Source organism: Pongo abelii, chromosome 12, assembly GCF_028885655.2.
Source record: "Pongo abelii isolate AG06213 chromosome 12, NHGRI_mPonAbe1-v2.0_pri, whole genome shotgun sequence".
Lineage (NCBI taxonomy): Eukaryota > Metazoa > Chordata > Mammalia > Primates > Hominidae > Pongo > Pongo abelii.
In genome coordinates this window covers 77554374-77579011 of record NC_071997.2, presented here as the reverse complement: position 1 = coordinate 77579011, position 24638 = coordinate 77554374, and the positions used below count along the sequence as shown (strand labels likewise).

General features: G+C 41.2%; 1 protein-coding gene and 1 non-coding gene across 8 annotated transcripts in view; both read left to right on the top strand.

Moving 5' to 3' along the window:
• EML6 (EMAP like 6) overlaps positions 1 to 24638 on the top strand; it is a 259228-nt gene that overhangs the window by 111212 nt on the left and 123378 nt on the right. For all 7 annotated transcript variants that reach the window (XR_008522134.2, XR_008522133.2, XM_024242556.3 and 4 more), the window contains exons 6-10: positions 210 to 395; positions 1982 to 2117; positions 16669 to 16870; positions 20126 to 20263; positions 22593 to 22849. Coding sequence is in view for 5 of the 7 variants with exons in the window: in XM_024242556.3 (XP_024098324.2) it covers positions 210 to 395; positions 1982 to 2117; positions 16669 to 16870; positions 20126 to 20263; positions 22593 to 22849 (919 nt within the window). In the remaining 2 variants the exon portion in view is untranslated. The remainder of the gene's footprint in view (positions 1 to 209; positions 396 to 1981; positions 2118 to 16668; positions 16871 to 20125; positions 20264 to 22592; positions 22850 to 24638) is intronic.
• Positions 22920 to 22981, top strand: LOC112132164 (U7 small nuclear RNA). Its single transcript, XR_002913972.1, has one exon. It is a non-coding gene; the product is annotated as a U7 small nuclear RNA (small nuclear RNA).

Here is a 24638-nt window from a genome sequence, read left to right as displayed (position 1 = left end):
GTGTTGTTATAGGCTTTTCTTATATTCCTGGTAGTTAGTTAAAATGCTTTTGTGTTACATGTGGTTATGTTAGAGCAAAGCAAATTAACTTATTTGTGCCTAGCTTGGATAGAGCAAATTATGTGAAATGCACTAAAGTATAAATAAACACCAATGCAATACATCCGAATACTCTATCTTGGAGATCTATTTTATCACTTACATTCTAGTTTTGGACACTGTGTGGAAATGCCCTGACTGCAAAAAGAGGGATATTTGGCAAAACAGGGGATCTTCAGACCATCCTTTGCCTTGCATGTGCCAAAGAAGACATCACCTACTCTGGTGCTTTAAATGGTGACATCTATGTCTGGAAAGGGCTCAATTTAGTCCGCACCATTCAAGGAGCACATAGTGTAAGTATTACCATATGGAAATCTGTGGGTGACTTACTAAATAAGGTAAGACCACGAATCCCTCCCTGTATTTTTCCCTTGTTGCTTTAGAATCAGAGGACCCTGCTGAACACTCCCCACTCATGACAATTTCCCATATTACATTTGCTCACCTAAAGGAAAATATATTTCAAATGATACAATGTAATTAGCCCTCACCTTAACTATTAATTGCTTGATTTGTGTCATCTACAGTAGTTTGACAGAACACTAGAACTAGCTCATCAGATTCATCTTATAGGCACTTCTCAAACTTTAATGTGCCCATGAGTTTCTGGCGGATCATGTTAAAATGCAGATTCTGGCTCCATAGGTCTGGGATGATGTTGCCACAACTCATCAGTGACCCATAGTTTGAACAGGAAAGGTGTAGATAACTATTGCTTTTATATTGGTTGGTAAGATAGATTTTCCTCATTCTTTATGTTGAGGTGCAGGGTGTTACCTCCTACCAGTGTCAAGAGCTCTTAAGGTACAATCAGAAACCATTGATAACTACATATCTTCTGATGGTCTGCTTGGTAAGAACAAGGACAAACTTCTTACCACTCTGCTCTCTTTTTTGACACACATGAAAATGACTACATTGTTGTATCTACAAACGATAAAATTGTCCCTACAAATGGGAAGATGATGTAAAAGGCAAAGCCTATCATAGTGAATGGAAATTGGGTAAAGATGTTATTGGAAATGATAAACCTTTAGCTTATTGCCTCCAAATTGATCCCCTATACCCTTAATATGAAGAAAAATTTAAGCAACTCTTAGAGCTATGGCATTTCAGATCTTTCACTATATGTTGCAGGTGAATTTTCTTGGCTTCACTAATTATGAAACAGCTCTTAAAATAATAGGTCAGTATTTGTCCTCATTCACAAAAGCAGCTGCCTTAGTAACCTAATTTCTTTTTATACTGGATCTTATGTCAACATTATATTCTTGCAGCACTTTTGAACAAACCAAATCAAGTATTTTCCTGTGGAGGAGCATCTTTAAATTCCTAAAACTATTTCACATGTGAAAATCTTCAAACAATGCTTAACAAGCTAACACAAGTGCTATTTACATTTTCAATTAGGTTCAAGTGATACCTTTGTGAGCCCACTGAGGTACATTTTGGGCACTTTTGTGCCTATGAAAGTGTTTATGTTCCTAGCCTCATTTCTACTTAATTATTTTAGGCAGCAACTTCCATGAAACACCTCCATAGTTGTCTTTTCTCTCTAAGGGCCACTTGTCACATAAAAGAATTTGATTCTCATATCTGCATTAATTGTATTTTTGAATTTTTTTAAAACTGCCATCTTTTTAGTAGTGGTAAAAGAGTACTTGAACTAGTTTGCTTTGATTATTAGGATTTTTTAAATGTAGCTGAGATGAACAGTATTATAAATGGCTACTTGGTCTATTGTCAGCATTTCAATAGAGAACAAAGGGGTTTTATTTTTGGTTTTGCCTTGTTATGTTTTTAAATCAACAATCAACTGTATCTAGTCATTATACTTAGGATGGTTGCAGCATTGAGTATTACCTGTTTTAATCACCAGGCTGGAATCTTTAGCATGTATGCTTGTGAAGAAGGCTTTGCCACTGGTGGGCGAGATGGGTGTATACGACTATGGGACACTGATTTCAAACCAATAACCAAAATTGATCTCAGGGAGACAGAACAAGGATATAAAGGTAATATATGTGTTAAGCTTACCTGTAACTCTGGATGTGAAATATAATGTGAAGTTCTGTATTCATATTTGTTTCTCTATACCCCGTTTTAAAAAAGCAGTTTATATAAATATATTGAATACAAACAAAAGTATGTTAAAAGTAAATGGATGTCCTTTTTCCCAATTCGCACAAATGCGTCTGTATGAACCAGCAATGCTGCAGCCAAAATAAGCATTCTGATGAAGTTGCTCAGGTTTCTTAGGAGATGGGATTGTCAGTGACAAAACCGAGAAGTTCTAGACAAGTTGGTTACCATAAAAGTGAATGTACCCAGACTCTGAAAACAAACAAATGAGAGGAGAAATAAGACAAATTAATTTTTTTAAATAGCTTTAAAGTAGTAGATAATTATAGTAGTAGGGATTAAGAGCATGGGCTCAATCATGTGGTGTGGGTTCAAATTCTTTTTCCCTATGAGAGAGTTAAGAAATTGAATGGCAGTCTCAAATTTCGGGGCATCTATTTCCCCATCTATAAAATAGAGATAATACTAGCACCAGCCTCCCATAGTTGTATGAGGATTAAATATACTTGGAAAATGCTTAGGATGAGGACTAAATATACTCGCAAAGCGCACTTAGCACTCAAACTGTTAGCTATCCTCACCATATATAGAGTGTATATATCAGAATACAATACATCTTTTAAAATTCTCATGATAGGCCTGCTACGTTTTGGCAGACAAAGAATTTACAGCCGAGAAAGATTAAAGTGGAAAATGTAAATAGGAAAGACAAGAGGAAGTCATAGTGCTGTTAATACACTAAGCACAGGTTGGGAGGTTCTGTTCATTCCCCACAGGTGGACCACAGACCCAGCACCAAGGGAGGGGTACATGGTACTGTGAGTCATGGCGGTCCAGAGGATGAAAACTTACCCATCGTTCTTGTGAAGGGGAATCTTTTTCAGTGCCGAGATAAGGAAGAAATTTCCTGAGCATCTTTTAGAGAAGACGCTGTGACATAGGGCTCAAAGTCCTCAACAGGCCTGAAACGAGCTGTTTCTCCTGGGTTGTTCCTCGTGAAGCCCCCACTGTGTGACCTGATGGTGATGCTGCCACAGAGATTGTTCATAGGCCAGATCATGTGGCAGTGTGTGGTGCTCTCTGCCGGCCTTAGGTAGATTTCAGAGGACTGGGAGAAAACAGTGTAGATGGTATATCCTTCAGGCCATCCTTAAATAGTGTTGTTTGCAGCAAAACTTTGCCAACAGTTGAGCAACAGGGAAATGAGCTGGATATTGTACTTCCTGTTTATACCTGGATGCCAGCTGCTTTATGTATCTGTGAAATACAAAAATGTGCATTTAAGTCAACTAATCCAGGATTGGACTGTTGTCTTCTCACGGAGGCTCAGGATGCTGGTGTGCATACGTTTCTGAATACTAGGCACAGAGGTTGGCATAGGAAGTTGTGGAATTTGGTGTCTACCTCAGTGTAGGGACAAGGAGATCGAAGTCCTTAAGTTCTCTGCCATAGAGTGTGGGCCAGGGAAACTTGATCCGGAAAAAACATGCCAAACAGATATAAGCTTGCAAGTACCCATTAGAGCAATTTTTTTGTTTTAAGTACAGTAGCCAAAAATGTTTGACCCTGAACTATGAAACTTCTTGGTGTATCTTTCAAGGTAAACCAGAAACCAAAACATGTACTTAGAGAGCAGAGTCAACTTGCCAGATGGGATTAGTGACCATAAACTGCCTAAACGTTGGGGAGCGCCAACCAGGATTCATGGCTCCTTTTGGCAGTTATTCCATTTAACTAATCCAGAAATTGTATCACATAATTAAGGCATAAATTTTAAAGCATGGGGATCAGCTAAGAAGCCATTTGTTTACCCTGCTGTACTTTTCTGTCCAATACTGAGTCCTTGAGCCTGGCTCTCCTGGGAAAGTTCAGGGACCAGTTGTGAATGAGGATCTGTGTAACCAGGTGTTGTACTGATCACATCAGCCCCACAGCCAACTCCCATCTACAGAGTTAGGACAGTCAGCGATGCCCTCCATTGTACGTCAGTCTCAGATTCCCGCCCCATCCTTGCCAAGATCAAAGCACATCTGGGGAGTACACGGTGGACACTGGGAACCCGAAACAAGCCTGCACCTCATAGGATGTGCTCTGTGGTGCCTGGGCTTGGCATTGATCAGGGATTGGTGTGCATCTTAGATGGCTTACTGATAAGGCAGTAGTCTGCGTTTTGTAGGGAGAAACAGATTGTGCTTTTAAAGGATGGTATAGATCATGTTCCACTTTGAGTCCAAAGGAATCGGAGAGGGCATAGGGGCTGGGATGGAGCTCCTAGGAGAGTGGAGATGGCACTGCTTAGCATGCAGCCCCACAGTGTGGATGCTATGGATGATGTTAATTTTAGAATTGCTGCTGACGACCAGTACTCTTAATTGCTTAGTATTTTACTTTAAACTGATTAATATATCTTTTTAAAACTTTGCTTTAAACTAATATTTGTGACATGAGTTTAATATGCTGGGGTTTAATTTTTGCCCTTGGAGCACCCACCTAAAATTATCCCCTCCCCCTGGCTTGGGCAACATTGTCACAAAAGGCCACTGTGTATCATCAAGCATCAAGAGATGCCTTCATTCCAGTCCTCAGTGAAAAAACAATATACATTGTAGCATCAAAAGAAGAAAGGCTCCTGGTTTGAATTACTGGTAACAACTAAAGTCTGGCCCACCCATTGCTCCCAACTTAGGGAGTTCTTGAGCCTGTATGGACAGGGCCATGTGGGGAAACTTGCTCTGAATCCCCCTCGAAGGTGCTCTGTTGCGCTCAGCCAGGACTTGGTGCCATTATTCCACTGAGGCAAGGAAGGAGGATGTTGAGTTCCAGAGCCACCTTCCACAGCTCCGAACAGGGAGAGACTCTCAGAACCGGCCCTCCTGTGGTCTTGGAGGCCAGCTGCCTGGGCCATCCTGTGATGGGGCAGCCTCTCCAAGGCAAGTGGAGGTGTGCCCCAAATCCAAAGTGAGGTAGAAGACCCAACACAAGTGTAGGAATTAAAATATGTAGGATTTGAGGAGATAATCAAGATGTAAATATCTTTCTGGCGTAGTTGCCCCTTCAGCCAGGCAATACCATACCCTTGGTCGTTTGAACATTAGCAGAGAGCTGAGCAAATAAGAGGGAAGGAAAGAGGGTGGAAAAAGAACAAAAGAAAGAAGAGTGGACAGAAGATGGTCAGGTGTCCTCCCCACCCCCCGCCAACCCCTCATCCCTTCCCTCAAAGAAGGCTTGGCTTTCTGCTCCACCTCTCTTTGCCTCAAACAAACCAAGTATGTTTGAAAGGAACAGATTCAGCCAGAGCAGTGTTAGACTTCCTTGCCATCAGTTTGGACATGAAGTTTCCTTGCTCTCAGTTTGGACATGACAGTTTTATAAGAACTATCTTGATATAAATGAGCTTTCTTCTGTATTTTTGCTATTTGTGAAACAGTGGCACTCGAATTCATTTCAATGGAAATGTAGTGATTTCTCATCTTACTCAAATAGCCAAATAGTTTTCTAAACAAATTTAGCAAGAGAATTAATCATGGCCACGGCCCAGTTCCCATGACATGGTATGGGTACTTTTCTATGTTCTATAAATTTAAAAGTATTAGCAAAAATTAAGAAATTGCTGCTTACTAGTGTTTAGGAATCTGAGGGTATTTATAAAGATCACACTTAGTGTGCCACCTGTAAAGACTTCTGTTGCTCCTCCTGTAGACATCTAGAAGATTTACAAAATGAATCTGACAATTTCCAAGTTGTTCAATGCAAATCTTTGCAAGATTTGCATACATTTGCATCTTCTAATAACTTTTAACTGTTAGCCATCAAGAAAGAAGTTTTAAAATGAACTAAGATGGATACCAAGCTCAGAAAAAAATGATATGGCTTTGTAATAAAGTGACATTATTAATTCTTTTCCATCTTTGTAGTAGCTTGAGCTAATTAGGACACTTGACTTACAGTAAAAACAATTAACCCCACTTTAGGTTAAGCGTGAATGATTAGAGATGGGTCACATTCACATCAAGAATTGGTTAGTGTCAGATCTGATTCTGAGGGCTCCCTCCCTTCTCCCCAAGGGTTAGTCAAAGAAAATGTCCCTCACATGATGAGGAGGGCCATCCCTCAGTGAAGGGAATTGTAACGTTTTATTTGCACCAGTGACTTGTGCGTCTTTTGTGAGTTATTGGATTTTTGCTGACTGGGAGTTCAAACAAGTTTCTGTAGCAACAACAACACGAGATGATATAAACCGACAACCTAATTCACCCAGGATCCTTCATCTGCAATTCTCAAAGCCAAAAAGTTCAGAATACCAGAAGATTTTTTAAATAACTAATTTGGCAGCAAAACTTGACCTGATATGAAGCTACTGGGTGTCTTACATATTTTGTTATAGAAATATTTAATTTCAAGGTGCTGCCTCAGTTTCTGCTGGATATATTACAAGTCCAAGATCCACATTTTTCTGAATTCCAAAATGCATCTGGCACCAGAGGATTTTGGCTATATGGGGTGGTTGTCCTCCCATATACATCTTAGTGAATATAAAATTCTGGAATTTTCAAGCTGGGAGAAACCCTGGATGTAAGGCGGCGGCAGGAGGGGATGGGGAGAACTCCCTCACTTCATGGATGGTACGTACAATGAGGCCCAGGGTCGTTAGCATCAAGCTAATTGTAAACTGAAGTCACTCACTCATACCTCACACCAAACTTCATAACAGTGCATGCTGAGTCTGATAACTTTTAAAACACATTTATGATCTGGGTAAAATAATGAAGCTTAAGTAGCTTGTAGTGGTGGCAAGAAAAGCCAAAATTCTTAAAGTCCATCAACCAAAATGAATTACTTCTAGGATAATAAAACACTTTGAGTTAATGGTTATAAATGATTCTGTCTAAAGGAATACAGTAATTATTCACACAGTAGCAGATGTATTATTTACTTATTTGTCCACTCAGTAAACATTTATTAAACATCCAAGTGCCAGATACGTGCCTAGGAACTGAATAGGAAGTCCTGAAAAGTATACTTCAGTCATGATTATATTTTAGGTGTGAGTGGAGGTTGGGGGAGTTCTGTGGGTTTTAACTACCAACACATATTTATTGAGTTGTTGCTGTGTCTAATGGACTATAAACTCCGAATCCAGAAAGATCCTGCATTAGGTGAATCACTGAGCAAGAATTACAGGCCAGAGTTCCAGGATATGAGATGCCCTCCTTAGACTTGTCACTATCTCCACTGAACCTTCTCTGGTCGGGCCACCACCATCTTTCACATAGAATACTGCAGTTGCTTTGTAAGTTGCATTCCTGCTTCGACCACCATCCTCTGCACAGCAGCTAGAGGGATTGTTTGAACTTTATGTGATCCATATCACATTATTGCTTTCCTCAAAACCCTGCAATGATTCATCTTACCCAGAGTCAAAGTCCTTATGGCAGCCACCACTCTCCCCATTGCTCTGCTTCGCCCTGGCTGCTCCTTCCCCTCGCTGCCCTCCCAGGCTTCTCCCTCTGCCTGTGACACTCTTGCTTAGAATCTGCATGACTACTTCCCTCCTCTCCTTCAAACCTTTGCTCAAATAAAGCCTATGCTGATGACCTCTTCTAGAATTGCAACTCATTCTGCCTCCACCACTCCAAGTATTCCAAATCCCCTTCTCCCGGGTCTACCTTTCACCTTGTAACATACAGCGTAATTTCTGCGTTATGTTCTTGGCTATTGTCTGTTTCCACAAAGGTAGGGATCTTTGTTCAGTGAAGCCTCCCACCCACTTAGGATGTGCCTAGTGTGTGCTGGAGTCCTGGAAGTAGCTGTCAGGTGAATGAAAAGTGTCATAGGAGTGGAGGGTGGAGCCTTGTGGAGGAGCGCAAGTGATGAGGATGCAGAAGGAGGAACAGATAACTTGGTTTCTTTGTGTCAACCTGTGACATGCAAGCTTGCACTCCAAGCGCCAGCTACAGGAGGTCTTACGGGTTTAGGGAGGCATGTGGCATGATCGGATCTCCACTTAGTTCTCCTGCCCCACAGCAGAGAGCAGACTGGGGTAGGATAGGATCAGAGGTAGGAGCCCAGGTGGTTGTTCCACAATGTTCATGCTTATTACTGTTTTTACTCCTCTGAGTACTGTGATGGTCAGATAGTCTAGCAGCTCTCAACCAGGAGTGATTTTTTGGACATTTGGCAGTGTCTGAAGACATTTTTAATTGTCGCAACTGCAGAGTTGCAACTGGCATCTATGGATAGAGGCCAGGGATGCTGCTAAAAGTATTACAATGGACAGGAGAGCCACCACAACAAAGAATTACCTGGCCCCAAATGTTTATAGTGTTGTTAAGAACCCTTGCAGAGAACGTCCAAAAGACCAACTCTCAAACCTGAGAACACCCTTGTTTACGATAGAAGCAAAATAAGCACATCCTATTCTCCGGTCCCGCGGGTGGCTCCATTGCTCACCTCTTGACTCCTTGCCTCTGTCACCGCTCTCCATGCGTGCCCACCATTTTTGTCTGGGATTGCCCTTCAGCCTCACCGTTCTGCTGAGAAAGTAGAAGAACACTGCAGAGGCCTGTGCCTCAGGAGCTGGAGACAGATTTGCAGCCAGGAGACGTGGTGTCGTTGTGTCCTCAGGTTCTGTGTGTGACATGGTGTCAGAGGGCTGCTGGCCTGGCTTGTAGTAATTCCTCTGTAAATAACTCTCCTTAGCCAGCCTTACATAAAAGCTAGCCTGGGTGGGTTTTCTCCCTGGGTGGGAGGCCATGGGCTTGGCTATGTGTTCTCATCTTCTGATATCTCACTAGGCTTTGTGGATCTTTCACAGTTCCTGTGGCTATAGAATTTTGGATCCTGCGGAGTGGGTTTTGAAATAAGCAGAGATTTTGTAAAAAAGAAACCTTGCCTATGAATTCTGCTGGAGATTCTCAGGCAAGGAGCCTTTGTGAACAGGAGCAGCAGGTCATAGGCAGTCCGTGCTGAGGATGACCTGCAGCCCCAGCCCTGTGACTCTCCCGGCTCAGGGCCAGTGCTGATTGCCCACTCTGTGGTGGCCTTTGTGGTACACACTCTACACACAGGATCCCATTTAATCCTCAAACTCCCCTGGGGGTCCCCTGGCAGGAAGGCTTCTCAGGCCGAGATCTGGGCAGTCACACAGGGCCCGGTGCTCAGGAGGGCCCTGCGGTTGGTTGCATGCTTTGCTGTCACTTCCTTGGAATTCCTAATCATTTTTTAGCAAGGGGCCCCACACTTCTGTTTTGTACTGGGCTCCGAAATCATTGGTGTTTATGAATCCCTGGGGAGATGCTTGTCTTTCCTCCTGCATTTCTTTCACATTTCCAAACTCTGTCTTCAGCGTTACACTTAGAACATCAGAAACCCCCGCAAGGCCCAGAGCTCCTGTGCCCAGGATCCAGGCTCCCTAGGTGGCCTCAGCCACCCCTTCCTGAGGGGCTGCAAGGCCGGGGGGTTTTGAAGGTCTCTGCTGTCTTTTCCACACCCTCTCCCAATATTCCCTCTTAAGTCTGGGTGAAATCACTCTTCCTCTCTCTCTTGTTCTTCTTACCTTTTACCTCTTGCACTCAAGGCATTCCCTGGTTTTGCATCCTTAATAAGGTTAGGTTTACAGGAGACAGCCACAACCTTGTCTTGTTTCACCTTCAGTACCATGTCCTGGGCATACATTCACAGATATAGGAAATAAGTTTGTGGGGAAGGGTATTAATTCCGCACTTGAACTGCCTGAATCCTCTTTTTTTTTTTTTCCCTATTGCTAGCTTGCTCTGTGACTTGAGGCAAGTAATACAAACTTTCTATGCTGTTATTTCCTCATCAGTTCAGCACATATTTACTAGCCCCATTGAGGGCCTGGCGCTGTCCATGGGGTTAATGATAATGCCACCTCCTAAGCACTCATGGGCACTCACGGGCACACGGCTTGGTTGAGTTGGTGAGGATCCTTACTGCCCACCTGCAGGGCTTGCTTGTTTAACTTAGTCGACTTTTCAGAGGTGCTACTGTGTTTTGTGATTTGCTCATCATCCTTGGGCTTTCTGATCCAGTGGGGTAGAGTTTGCCAGCATGTGACTGAAGAACCACTGCGTTAGAATCAGCTGGGGACCTGCCGGGCACTCTGAATTTTCAACAATCTGACATGCGAGAACACACTAGCTGGAGAATGGCTTGAGCAGGCAGTGGTTCTCAGCCCTGGGGAGCTAAAAGTAATGAAGTCTTGCTCTAGTCCAGATCAACTGGGAGGAATATCTGGGAGGGGCGCAAGCATGTGTATCTTTTAAACGCTCTCTCTGTAGATTCTGGTGTACATTGAGGGTTGGGAACAACTATGCCTGGCCCTTTACCATATCAGGCCTTGGAACATGGGTTTTAAGAACACTATTAAATACGAGCCTCTCTCTGCTTTCAGTTTTCCCCTCTTGGACCAAATAATTGGGAGAAAAGTCCATTTTCTTCCCCATTTGGTTTGTTCTCTTTGTGTGCTGGAACATAGCCTTTTCCTCTGCGAGTTTGTAGTGCCAGCAGATCAAAATTATAATAGCAAATGACAAAAGCTAAGTTGTAACATAAGGCAGAGTAACTAAGACTCTAGGAAAGGCCCATGGGGCACTTCATAGTTCCTGGCACTGCCACCTTACAGGGCTCAGATGTGACCACACATACAGCAAGTTGTTCTGTGCTGAGATGTAAACTTAATAAAAAGATGCTGACCTAGCACAAAACCCGCGGGTTAAAATAATAGCATAACGTATTGATTCGTTCCTCAGTGCCAGACACTGGGTCAAGTGTTGTTGCATTGAATTCTCACAATGCTATGAAGTGTGAGCACTAATATCTCCACTTTACAGATGGAGGAACTAATGATATGAATGACTAAATACCTTACCATGTCACACAGCTAGGAACGGCTGGTATATAAATCCAGTTCACATATTTAACTGTTCAAAATAAACTAGTGGTAGAAACTAAGCAATGTCCCTTAGTAATGAGGTCTGATTTGATATTCACAGACTAGATCTCCCCATGGCCAGGCTTCAGGACTGTAGCAGAGGGAATTGGAAGGATGCTGTTTCTCTTCTCTGGTCTGAGTATAAAATCAGGGCCACGGACTGGTGAGGATTTGGTCTTGGCATTAGAGGATTTTTTGGTTTAGATTGGTGGTTTGCTCTCTACTGCCATCTGCTGGCTCTCTGTACCAAGCATAGGCCCAAGCTCCACCTTTCTCATCACAAGTGGCACAGGGTATGGTGTCCAAATGTGGACATCTCATCTGTGTGGTGAAACGCCTTCAGTTCATACTGTCAAAAGTAACAATGATGTGTATTTCTTCAGGAAAGAGAACTTCTGTGGTTTTAAATAATGAGGATGGTTTCTCCTGTTTCTCTTAACTACTGATAGATTTGTAACCATATTCCAAATACTAGCTTATATTTCTCTGACTCCCAGAGCAGAATATAAAGGAGGATAAGACAGCTTCATTGCCTTCTAATGCTGCAGCTGCCTTGGCCAGCCCAGCTGGGACATCATGATTACATTTCTGTTCCCTGGGTTTGTGTCAGAAGTAGAAACTAAGCCTGGATAGACAGGAGAAGTGAATTAATGTCAGAACTTTGTCAAGGATCTGCCACTCACCAAGGTCTCACCAGAAGGTTCCCACAAGAGACTGTGTGGTTCTCTTTACCACTCTTGCATGCAGAAGAACCATTAGGTTTAAAAAGGATGGAAATGGGATGTTATTAGGAAACATGAATACAGCTTTTGACCCACTGATGTCTTCCTTTTTAAAATGGTTATCTAAGGAATGAGAGTGACCTGGTATTGTATCTATTGCCTGGTGGACAGACCCCATGAGGTTGACTTGTCTGATGTGACAAAAGACAATTGATGTGTTTAAAGAACTGAGTACTTATGGAGAGACCCAGTTGCTCTCTGAGAGAAAATGTTCACAGCTCATTAAGTTGATATTGCAAGCAATGAAAATGTAGCAGCTCCTTCTCTTGTTCTCTTCCCTTCCACCCATGTGTAGCCAGAAATAATCCTTGCTAAGCTTTGCCTTTACGTTGGTTAGTTCAGTGGAACGCTTTTTCAAATGAAATCGGAGATGCTGAGGTGTCAAGGGAAATGCAGCAGTGGGATCCTCAAACTCCCGCCTCTTGCTGTCCCATTTCTTGGCCCTCTCCTTGCCAGGAACCTGGCACTCTTCTGAGGAATGCAAGAGCTCCATGGATATGGTCTGAAAAACACTGAGTGCCGTGTGACTTGACTGGTTCATTAGTCTGGACTGAGTTGGAAGGTTCGTCTTTGTTCCTGAGCCTCTTAAAAATTTTGGAAGAGAGGATATATAGATATATATTTAATGTTGATATTTAATTCCAGGTCGTGGGTTGTTACAATCTTTTTTCCTTGCTGAATTTATTCCCCCAAATAAGGTTAAAAAATAGCAGGACAATAAATACAGTAAAAAAGTAGATTATTTAGTTTTTGCTGATGTTGGAAAATCATTAACTCTTTCCTTCCTGATAATGCTGAAGAGTACAGCATTAAACCCTTTCTGTAATAAAGCATAAAATAGATGCTTGGCCAAATACAACTCCAGGCCCTTGGGAGGAATTCAAGTCATTTGGCCTTGAGAGGCCAGACATGCTGTTGGAGGCCTTGGGAGAACTGGTGTGTTCATGCTTACAGTGAAGCCATGGATTCCAGGCCTGCCTGGAAAAGGGCCGTGTCTTTAAAACAATCAATGGCATTATAAAAGGACTATGATCTGAATATTCAATAACAGTTAAAATATATAACGTATCACTAAGATGTAATGTATATGTCTATATGTGTATACAATGTATGTGTATATACGTACACATATACATTTATATCACTTTAGTTTTTGATGCATGGATATCTGCTTACATATGTCTGGCCCCTTTTTCAAATGTAATCTTCATTACGGCAGGAGCCTGTCTTGTTCACTGTTAAGCTCCACTGTCAGGCACAGAGTAGTGCTGAATAAAAATTTCTGGAATAAAGGGATGAATATATCCCTTCTTTGAATGTTTTTACTGAATAACAGGGGTGGTATCTTTTATTTCTTGGCATCTCCAAGGACTCAAATGTTTGATCTTGATGTTTTATTTCATTTGCTCAGTAATCTTTATTGAGCATCTACCACGTGACAGTCACTGTGCCAGGTGCTAAGGATATAGCAGTAAATAAAACTGATAAAACTCTCTTCACAGACCTTTCTATTCTACTGAGAGGAAGCAGACAATAAATACAGTAAAAGTAGATTATTTGTTTTTTGCTGATGTTGAAATATCACTGACTCTCCTTCCTTCCTGATGATGCTGAAGAGCAAAGCATTAAACCCTTTGTGTAATAAAACTAGATGATGCAAAGCCTGCTGGGGAGACAACTAATTCAGCCCCTCCTGCCGAGCCCCTGCAGGAGCTGAGAAAAACACCAGGGAGAAAACGGGAATATGTTGACTCCTGAGTGGTAATGAAACCCCGAAAAGGGTAGGGAAAGAGATCACGACAAGGAGGGGGGCTGTGGCAACAGGATCGTGGGCGCAAGGCCGTGTGGTTCTCTGCAGCTGAGCTGCATGCCCTGTCAGCTTGCAATGACATCCTGACTGCTTTCACCATACATCTGTCCTTCCCATCCTTGAAAGCCCATCCTGATGTTTGCAGTGGAGGATTTTGAGTAATTGACCCTGAACTAGTGTTGCCAGGGTGTCTCTACTCCTCCTGGCGGGAATAATACATCTGCCTGTGTGCTTTCTCCCACCATTTCAAGACCTGTAGCAATGAATTCAGAGCAAGGAGTAAGGACAGTTATCTCATGTATTTGTTTAAAGCCTTATGCCTTGAAGAACTACTTTCTCTTAATAAATGCATTATCTCATTGGATCCTCTCAAGACCACAGTGAGGTGATTAAGATGAAGATTATAGTTAGGATGTCCATGTACCCCAAATTACCCCTTCTGTTGTCCCAGCATCCCAGCTGGTTTAGTATTTGTCTTGGCCTTTTTTTTTTTTTTTTTTTTTTTTTTTTTTTTTTTTTGAGACAATCTTGCTCTGTCACCCAGGCTGGAGTACAGTGGCACAATCTCAGCTCACTGCAAGTCCCTCCACCTCCCAGGCTCATGCCATTCTCGTGCCTCAGCCACCCGGGTAGCTGGGAATACAGGTGCGTGCTACCATGTCCAGCTAATTTTTCTATTTTTAGTGGAGACGGGATTTCACCATGTTGGCCAGGCTGGTCTCAAGCTCCTGTCCTCAAGCGATCTGCCTGCCTCAGCCTCCCAAAGTGTTGGGATTACAGGCATGAACCACCGTGCCTGGCCATTTTTTTTTAATAGACTTTATTTTTTAGGACAGTTTAGGTTCAGAACAAAATTGAGAATGTAGAGAGACTTACCATACACCCCTTCCCACCGACAACACACATACATAGCTTCCCTTACTATCAATGTCCCCCACCAGAGTGGTACATTTGTTCCAGTGGGTGAATCTACCTTGACATGTCATTATCACCCAGATGCCGTAGTTCACGTTAGAGTTCACTCTTGGTGGCGTACATTCTGTGGGTTTTGACAAATGTGTAATGACATGTCTCCACCATTATAGTATCCTACAGGATAGTTTCACTGCCCTAAAAATCCTCCATACTCTGCCTGTTCATCACTCTGCCTATTTATCTCTCTGCCCCAGATTTTTAATTTGCAGTAAACAGTTTTTAGAATGTTATAATTGAAAATACTTTGATAGAACTATTTAGTAGGTCTTTCAACATAAGAAAGCTACTTCCTTAGTCAAATACTTCAAAGTATTATGTAAATTTAGTTTTAGAGCCTCTTAAAGGCGTTCTAATTGGAATGACAGATTACTTGGTCACCATAATTATAGTCTACATCTTAACGGGAGAAAAATTGGTCCCCAGCAGGGAAGGAATACTCCTATGTCTAGCCAGCTGGACCTAGAGCAGGAGTAGAGCCCGAGTCTTCGAACTTCTGATACTTTCTATCCCAGAGACACAGTGCCTGCTGGGGAGGGAAATTGGAGCCCATCACATCCTGGCCTTGTTTTAAAGCAGTTAGGAAATTGATACTGCTTCTGTATTTCTAATTCGGATTAGAAAACTCACTGCTTAAACAAATAACAAACCCAGTAAGGAACAGAACAGACTGCAAAAAATCCAAGATATTGAGACTCAGGCAAGTGAGGACCTGCCTAGGGAGGATGAAGTAGTACTACTGAGAGGGAGGTGTGGACTTGAAAGGAGTACTATGCTTTTGGAGAAGAGGCTTGTGGAGAAGATTCCATAAATTAAGTCGGTGAAGAATAGTATTTTCATTGATAAATGTTTGATGGTATTTTGAGACTGAAATTGGAGTTTCATTTGCATATTTCTGAGACACGGTGCATCTGTTTATTCAGTAGGATATATCTAGATTCTGATCAAATATGTATTAAACTTGTTTAATATGATCATCAGCTGTTCTGTAGTATCACCCACATATAATTTTAACACAATGTTATTCCTAAAGGTTGAACTGATTCTTCTTTCATAGCAAATCCGAAGGAAATTACTCTGAAGGTTAGGTTTTCATGAAGACCAATTTATCATCTTATATTTACTTGATGATATAGTATTTAAAATAGATTCTACTGTTTAAGACCAGCCTGGGCAACACATAGCAAGACCTTGTCTCTACAAAGAAAAAAAATTAGTCTAGGCATGGTGTTGCACACCTGTAGTCCCAGTTACTTGGGAATGTGAGGCAGGAGGATTACTTTGAGCCCAGGAAGTCGAGGCTTCAGTGAGCTACAGTGCTACCACACTCCAGCCTGGGTAACAGAGTAGAGTGAGACCCTGTCTCTAAAAAAAACAAACAATCCTGCTGTAGAAACACATGGTTATCCTAAGTCAAGGAAAAGCAGCCGCTCTTTCGCAAACTAGATCACAAGGGGTGGAGGAAACATCCAACGCTTGTAAGAAAATAACGCGGAATGGGCCGGGCGCGGTGGCTCATGCCTGTAAACCCAGCACTTTGGGAGGCTGAGGCGGGCGGATCACGAGGTCAGGAGATCGAGAACATCCTGGCTAACATGGTGAAACCCCGTCTCCAGTAAAAATACAAAAATTAGCCGGGCCTGGTGGTAGGCACCTGTAGTCCCAGCTACTCGGGAGGCTGAGGCAGGAGAATGGCGTGAACCTGGGAGGCGGAGGCTGCAGTGAGCTGAGATCGCGCCACCGTACTCTAGTCTGGATGACAGAGCAAGACTCCATCTCAAAAAAAAAAAACAACACAGAATGGTGGCAGAGTTGATTATCTGCCTCCAGGAGTCTTTAAGATGTGTCACATTTGATGCTATCATGGTTAAAGGGCATTTACTTTAGGGTTTGTGTGTGTGTGTGTGTGTGTGTGAGTGTGTGTGAATAGTGTGAAGATTTGCTTTTGTTTTACTTATTTTTGTCAGGCCTCTCTATCCGGAGCGTGTGCTGGAAAGCAGACCGCCTTCTAGCAGGGACCCAGGACAGTGAGATATTTGAAGTGATTGTGCGAGAGCGAGACAAGCCGATGTTGATCCTGCAGGGCCACTGCGAGGGTGAGCTCTGGGCTCTGGCCCTCCACCCCAAGAAGCCTCTGGCTGTGACAGGCAGCGATGACCGCTCTGTCAGGTGAGGCCCCACCGCCGTCACCTCTCTGACTTCTTTGAGATGGATTTATTTGCCCAAATTTGCTTATTAATAGAAGGATAAAGTGCAGAACAGAACCACACAGTTTTCAAATGAAACATTAAGACATTTAGCTCATCAAGTGGGTTTTTGGCATTTTGCTCCTGCTGTTGTCTTTCTTGGCTACATCTTTAATCATGGAAATGTTTTTTAGAAGTGAAAAATATTTGAATACTGGTGAGGCTGGCTTCCAGTTCTTTCTAATTGGAGATTTATGAGCTAAGCACACTCGTCCGTGATGAAACCATATTGTCCCCTCATGCCCTTGGTCTTCTGCAGGGGGCTGCATGGAGATTTTACAATTTCGTTAGAGACTCTCTCATTTATCATCATTAGAACTTAAATTCTGATTCTCAAAATTGCCTTTAGCATATGGGTAAACTATTACTTCTTTTTAAAGTCTCAGATGAAATTTTGAACCACATCATCAGATCAAAGAATCATGGGGCCTGAGAAAATAGTTTACTCAGAGCCTCCAGCTTTCTTGCTGTGGATCATTTTTATTCTTTTGAGAGCACAACTGGGTAAAATGAGCACAATGACTTATGATTCCAGTATTTTTGTACCTATTGAAGGAATGAACATATGACTTAAAGGTTTGAGATGAAGAATATTACCCCAATTTCAATATTTTATTACTTAGTGCTAAGCTTTAGATATGCTCAACGACAAACAGGCCAGAAAGATGGAAAGTGTGAGAGGAACAGACTGATCAGTCGATTGAATGGCTACTGCCTCTGGGTTTTAATAGCTAAAATAGAACAATGCAAACTGGACTAAAGCTCACTACTTCCCACCTCCCTTATTTTGTATGTTTATGAGTCTAATCAAAATACAATTAGTGTAGTCATTAATTCTATTTTTTCCATCTCTACCAAGCACGAAAACCTCATTGATCTAAAAATCAGTGAGAACAACTAAAACAACTATTGTTCTCTCCTTGTGTGACATAAATGGTTATTTGGTTTATACTTCACTTTACTCATTTCTCCTTTTCTATTTTTCTCTTTCTCTTACTCTTGAGTTTTCCCACTTATTTAGACACCTGTGAAACTCATACCTATCCAGAAAGAAGTGATTTCAAGGAAGTTCTTCACTTTTATATTTTAACAATTGTTGAGTCTCAGAATTGCAAACATCCCTGAGGAACCCTGACTACCAGAATCTTATTCCCTTTAACCATTAATTTGACTAGAATCTTTAATGCATTTTTACACTAAGTATTAAAATTAAGGAAGGCTAAAAGTCATAATTTCTTGAGAAAGATGAGCATAGTGACTTTAGAAGGATAGTACCATTTACTGAGGAGTGATGGTTTCTTTACTAGTAAAGCAAGGGTTACATTGCTTAAAATAGTACAAGGTTGAAACAGCATGAGATCATGCATAATGGATGAGGTATTGAGAACATACTCAGCTTGAGGCTGCACAGTGCAGGCTGCCTAAGGGACTGGTAAGCTATTTACTGTGCAGCTCAGCATCGAAGAGATGTGCCCCATCCCTTCTGATGGTGGAATGCTTTGAGAGAAACTGTGCTGCATGTGACTTATTCTTGTCTGTCTGTTGCAGAGCTCTAGGTTCTCAGTCTCCCAGACACTAGTTTGTGTTAACAGAAGACTATATTTAAAGAAGTACTAATTGATGGAAGTCAGATAACACAATTGCACCTAACTTGTAAAGCCTTATTTGCATCTTCAGATGTTTCATTCAGGCTCACTCAGTTTGGAGTGCCTGGATTTAGGTGTTGTGGGGATGGGAATGTGTGCTGAAAGCTTTGTTTGAGCTGCACTTGGCCCTCGTTTGCCACTTCTCCAGCAGTGACTGTGCTCACTGGCCAGGAGTCCTGTGAGGTATCCACCCCCACAAAAGTGGACCCATCACTTGGGCACCCAGGGAAGCTTGTGAGGAGCAACAGCGGGGATATCATTTGCTTTTCTTCATCTTTGACACATTTTCTTCCTAGGACGGCCAACAAATGTAACATATATTTCAATCTGTGTGTACCGAAATAACTGTTACTAGAAAGTGCTTTTATGTATTTACATACATATATAATTATATTGATTATATATACTGATATGTAGATATATAGATATATGTTTATATTGACCTATATTTATATTGAGATATATTTATATTGAGAGGTATTTATTTATGTTGATATATATTTATATTGAGAGAGATATATATTGATATATAATTTTTTTTTTGAGACAGGGCCTTGCTCTGTTTCCCAGGCTGGAGTGTAGTAGTATGATCATAGCTAACTGTAACCTCGAACTCCTAGGCTCAAGCTATCTTCCTACCTCAGCCTCCCAAGTAGCTGGAATTACAGGCATGCCCCACCACACGCAACTATTTTAAAAAATTTATTTGAGATGGCGTCTCACCACGTTGCTCAGGCTGGTCTTGAACTCCTGGGCTCAAGCAGTCTTCCTGCCTTGGCCTCCCAAAATGCTGGGATTATAGGCATGAGCCACTGTGTCTGGTGCATACTTTTTAAAAAGCTAATAATACTGGCATCTTATCCTGTAAGTACTTTTTAACATGTATGTGTTATGAACAACCCTTGGTGTACATAAAGGACAACTTTTAATTTCCAAAGTGAAAGTAATATTTTCTATGAAGTAGTATTTAATTTTTTTTTTTTTTCGAGACAGGGCCTTGCACTGATACCCAGGCTGGGGTGCGGTGGCAGGATCAGCCTTGAACTCCTGGGCTCAAGTGATCCTCCTGCCTGTGCCCCCCAAGTAGCTTGGACTACAGGCACACACCACCACATCCAGCTAATTTTTGTATTTTTTGTAGAGTCTGTGTCTCATTATATTGCCCAGGCTATTCTCGAACTCCTGGGCTCAAGTGATCCTCCTGCCATGGCCTCCCAAAGTGCTGGGATTACAGGCGTTGAGCCATCATGCCCAGCCTTAACTTTTTTTTGTTCTGTGAATCTCAAAATCTTTGGAAATGTTACCTCATTTTATAATTCTTGCTGATTTCCTTCAAATAATGAAAATGACCCAAAGATGCACTAAAACACCTTTCCAGACTGGCTGACAGGCCATGATAAAGGGCTCTGGTGTGACGTTCCTATGTCTTTTCTTGTTACTGTTGGTGTGGTGAGCAGGCCTTCTTGCCTTTGGCTGGCCGATGACCATGGGAAGTTGGTTTTGTTTTGTTTTGACTTCGTTCTTGTGCCTAGGCTGTGGAGCCTGGCTGATCATGCCTTGATCGCCCGCTGTAACATGGAAGAGGCGGTTCGCAGTGTAGCTTTCAGCCCCGACGGATCTCAGCTGGCCCTGGGCATGAAGGACGGCTCTTTCATTGTTCTCCGAGTCAGGCACGTACTGATGTTGAAAATGGTATTTAGAAATGCTCTCGTGTTAAATGTTACAATTTTCCTGGTCATAATACATGCCAGGACCTTAGGAAAAATCCATTTACCCATTCAAATAGGAATACTGTAGATCTATGATCCCCTATCTGTAATTCTGAAGTCCTAACACTCTGAAAATACTAAATTATTTGATAATTTGGCAGCACAGTCTAACCCAACAAACTGATGTGAGGCTGTTTATAATCTAGTAATCTCTTAGTAGGAATAATCATGTGTCATGTGACTTGCTGCAAAATTACTGTGTTTAATAGAGATTGCTGCCCCAGCCCCCACTGGGGATGTTACATAATATATTGTATATGAACCTTTCTAAAATCTAACGAATAATGAATTCCCAAGCACATCTAATTCCAAGGGTTTTGGATAAAAGATTGTGGGCTTTGTAGTAAGCCAAGAAAAGAGGAAGAAAGAATAAAGCAGCATCCAACAGCACCAGATGTTTAGAGGTGAGCTTTAGTAAAAGAGTTCTTCTACCCATAATTGATACTAAAATGGAATATTTCCTGTTTACTAACATCCTATATAATTTTTACTGAAAAAAATTATGACCCACCTTTGTAATTCCTCTGAATGCATTTGTCGTTCTCCCGACTCTCATGTTTTGTAATTATAGAAAAGAAATGCAGCTATAAATTAAATATTGCCCGCTTTGCACAGAGAATTCTCCATAGCTTTGATTGGAGAATGGTCTTAGCACAGTTTATTACACTACATTCTCACTACCAACCACACATAACTCATTACTGAACTAGTGGGCAACATTTTCTTTCTCTGCTTAGTGATGTGTGAAAAGATGGCTAAGTACCAGATTTCTTTTTTGATGGACTTCTCAAGCCTCCACACTACACACACACACACACACACACAAATTTCTAGGCACCTATTTTATGACATTCTAGTACACCATAATGCTATTAATAAATGATAGCAGGTATGAGGGACTGTTATGTAGAATGGTTATTTGGTATTCTTTATGCATTCAGTTTTTTTGGAGTTGATGAAGCCATCTTTACTGGCTCAGGGGACCTGCTAGTCGTCATAATCCTGTCTCACAGTTGTAGGGAAAAAACAACCCCAGTGAGCTTTCAAATGTGAGCAGAAATTCTTAATCTGGTCAGAAACAAAACAAAATATTCCAGTGACTCACTATATTCATGACAGTGAAATATTGAATGATTACATCACAATTTAACGTTTAAAAAGGTAATTTTCTTCAGCTGCTTTTTTGACTTGCTCTTTTTGCGACAATAAGTATCAAGCTTAACAGTCACTAGTTTCTTAAAGTATAAAAAAGATTATTTATTTATGTTAATCTTGATATATTCTCCCTTTCTCCATGGCGTATTTTTAAAGCAATTTGACAAACCCCAACTTTTGAAACAAAAATTTTAGGGAAAAATAATATATAGTTAAACATGAAAGCAAATATGCATTTCTTTTTAAAATTTTAAAAATCGATGCATAATAGATACACATATTTTCAGGGTACATGTAATTGAATACATTCATATAATTCGTGAAGATCAAATCAATGTAATTGGGCTATCCATCACCTTAAATATTTTTCTCTTTATGCTAGAGACATTTGAATTATTTTCTCCTATTTGGAAATATCTGATAGATTATTATAACCTATAGTTACTCCACTGATCTATGAAATGCTAGATCTTATTTCTTCTGTCAAACTTCAGTTTGTGCCTGTTAATCCACGTCTCTTCATCACAAATATGCACTTAATTAAATTTTTTGCTTTTACTTTGGAAGGCCAAAATATCATTTAAACAGTTTGTTATTCTCCTAAAATGCCATAAATTTTAAGACGGAGTCTTGCTCTGTCGCCCAGGCTGGAGTGCAGTGGTGCCATCTTGGCTCACTGCATGCTCTACCTCCCAGGTTCACGCCATTCTCCTGCCTCAGCCTCCCGAGTAGCTGGGACTGCAGGCGCCCACCACCATGCCTGGCTAATTTTTTTGTATTTTTCATAGAGACGGGGTTTCACCGTGTTAGCCAGGATGGTCTCCATCTCCTGACCTTGTGATCCGCCCGCCTCGGCCTCCCAAAGTGCTGGGATTACAGGAGTAAGCCACTGCGCCCGGCCAATGCCATAAATTTTAAATAATAACATTTTATATATTTCCCCAAAAGTTAATCCTTTAATTCCTGCAGGTTTGGTTCTCTTTCAAAACACTTCTTTTTCTGACACATATATGTTAAAACTTGGATTTTCTATTTGTAGAATTGCTGCTTATCGTTTTGCTTTTTATTCTTACAGAGATATGACAGAAGTAGTTCACATCAAAGATCGAAAAGAAGTCATTCATGAAATGAAATTTTCTCCAGATGGTTCTTACCTTGCAGTGGGATCCAATGATGGCCCAGTAGATGTCTATGCTGTTGCCCAGAGGTATAAGAAAATTGGAGAATGCAGCAAGTCCCTTAGTTTCATCACGCACATTGACTGGTCCTTGGATAGTAAATACTTACAAACTAATGATGGTGCAGGAGAACGATTGTTCTACAAAATGCCATGTAAGTCATATGGAGGCCTTGGATGTTTCTGGAAAGCAAAATTTTGGACCAGGTGAAGGAAATACAGGACAAGTGTCATGGCTCTTTTAGAATTTGTACAGCAGGTTTTCTGGTTTTTGCTGGAAAGCCCCCCCACCTCAGGGCAAGGAACGTTTTCTGTCACAAGATCCCAAATAACAGACATTCAAAGGAAAGGTATGAGTTGGAACATGTTAAACTAAAAATTACTGCACAACAAGGGAGATCATGAATGAAATTTAAAGACAAGGCATAGACTAGGCATAAATGCTTGCCATTGTTATAATGGACAAAAGATATATATCTAGAAAATATAAAGAATTCCTAAGGATAAGAGCAAGGAAAAAAAAAACACTAGAAAAATAGGCAAATCTCAAATGACCAATAAAAGACTAGGAATCAGGGAAATGATAATTAAAACAACAGTAAAGTACCATTTTACACTATTTAGACTGGCAAAAGTCTGATGGCGAGAAGAGGGGAAATGGAAACCACATATACGCTGGTGAGAACATGCACTAAGGCATGTGCACAAGGATGTTTGTGACACAATGCCTAAATGTTTATCAGCATGAGGACAGTTGAGTTAAATGTGGTGTAGTCATATAATGGAATACTTTAAAGAACTTGAAAAAATTAAACTAGAGCTGCTTGTATCAGTATGGATAGATCTCAAAAATATGCTGAGCAGACAAAAGAAAGTTGTAGAATGATATATACAGTGTATGGTCATTTATGTAAACTTTTAGCACATGAAAAAATTCTGTATTATGTATGACCATATACTTATGTAGTAAATGTTTTAACAATGCATGGGAATGATAAACACCTCATTCAGTGTGTCGGTTACCGCTGAGAAGCAGAGATGATCTTGGAAAGAATAACCCAGTGAGGCCAGGCATGGTGTCTCATGCCTGTAATCCTAGCACTTTTGGAGACTGAGGCGTGTGGATCACTTGAGGTCAGGAGTTCGAAATCAACCTGGCTAACATGGTGAAGCCCCATCTCTGCTAAAAATACGAACAAAATTAGCCAGGCGTGGTGGCAGGCACTTGTAATTCCAGTTACTTGGGAGGCTAAGGCGGCAGAATTGCTTGAACCCAGGAGGTGGAGGTTGCAGCAAGCTGAGATCACACCATGGCACTCCAGTCTGGGGGACAGAGTGAGACTCCATCTCGAAATAAATAAATAAATAATAAATAAATTTAGAAAAACAGCCCAATGGATTTTAACTCTGAAACATTTTCTTTAAAATTCTGTGATAAAGACATAATGTTAAGATTTGTTGAAACTGTGTGGTGCAACACTTGTACACTATAGTAGTCTGTATAATTTTCTGTATGCTTGAGGTATTTCATAGTTTTTTAAAGTAGAGAAAATCTGAAACAATTGTAGAACCAACTTTCAAGTATTTGGATGTTCACGACCTGTTTAGTTCATTATCCAAGTCTTTTGCTTTATCTGTTATTTCTTCTTTCTTCCTGCTGTTTGCCCATTTCATTGTACATTAATATGTACCTAAAAAGTTGACTAAATGGTGATAATGCAAAATAGTCATAATGCTTCTGTCAGTGCCTTGCACACACAATTCTGCTGCAGGGTTAGATAGAAATGAATGAAAATGAACTGGAGGTATAATCCATGGGTTTCAGCTTGTCGGGCAATAATACTCCCATCATAACACAGATAACCAGGGATAGTCGGCTACATTATCATTAGGAAAACTGGTTTCTGCCGGAATAGAAAAGAACAGTCTATTGAAATTTTAGAA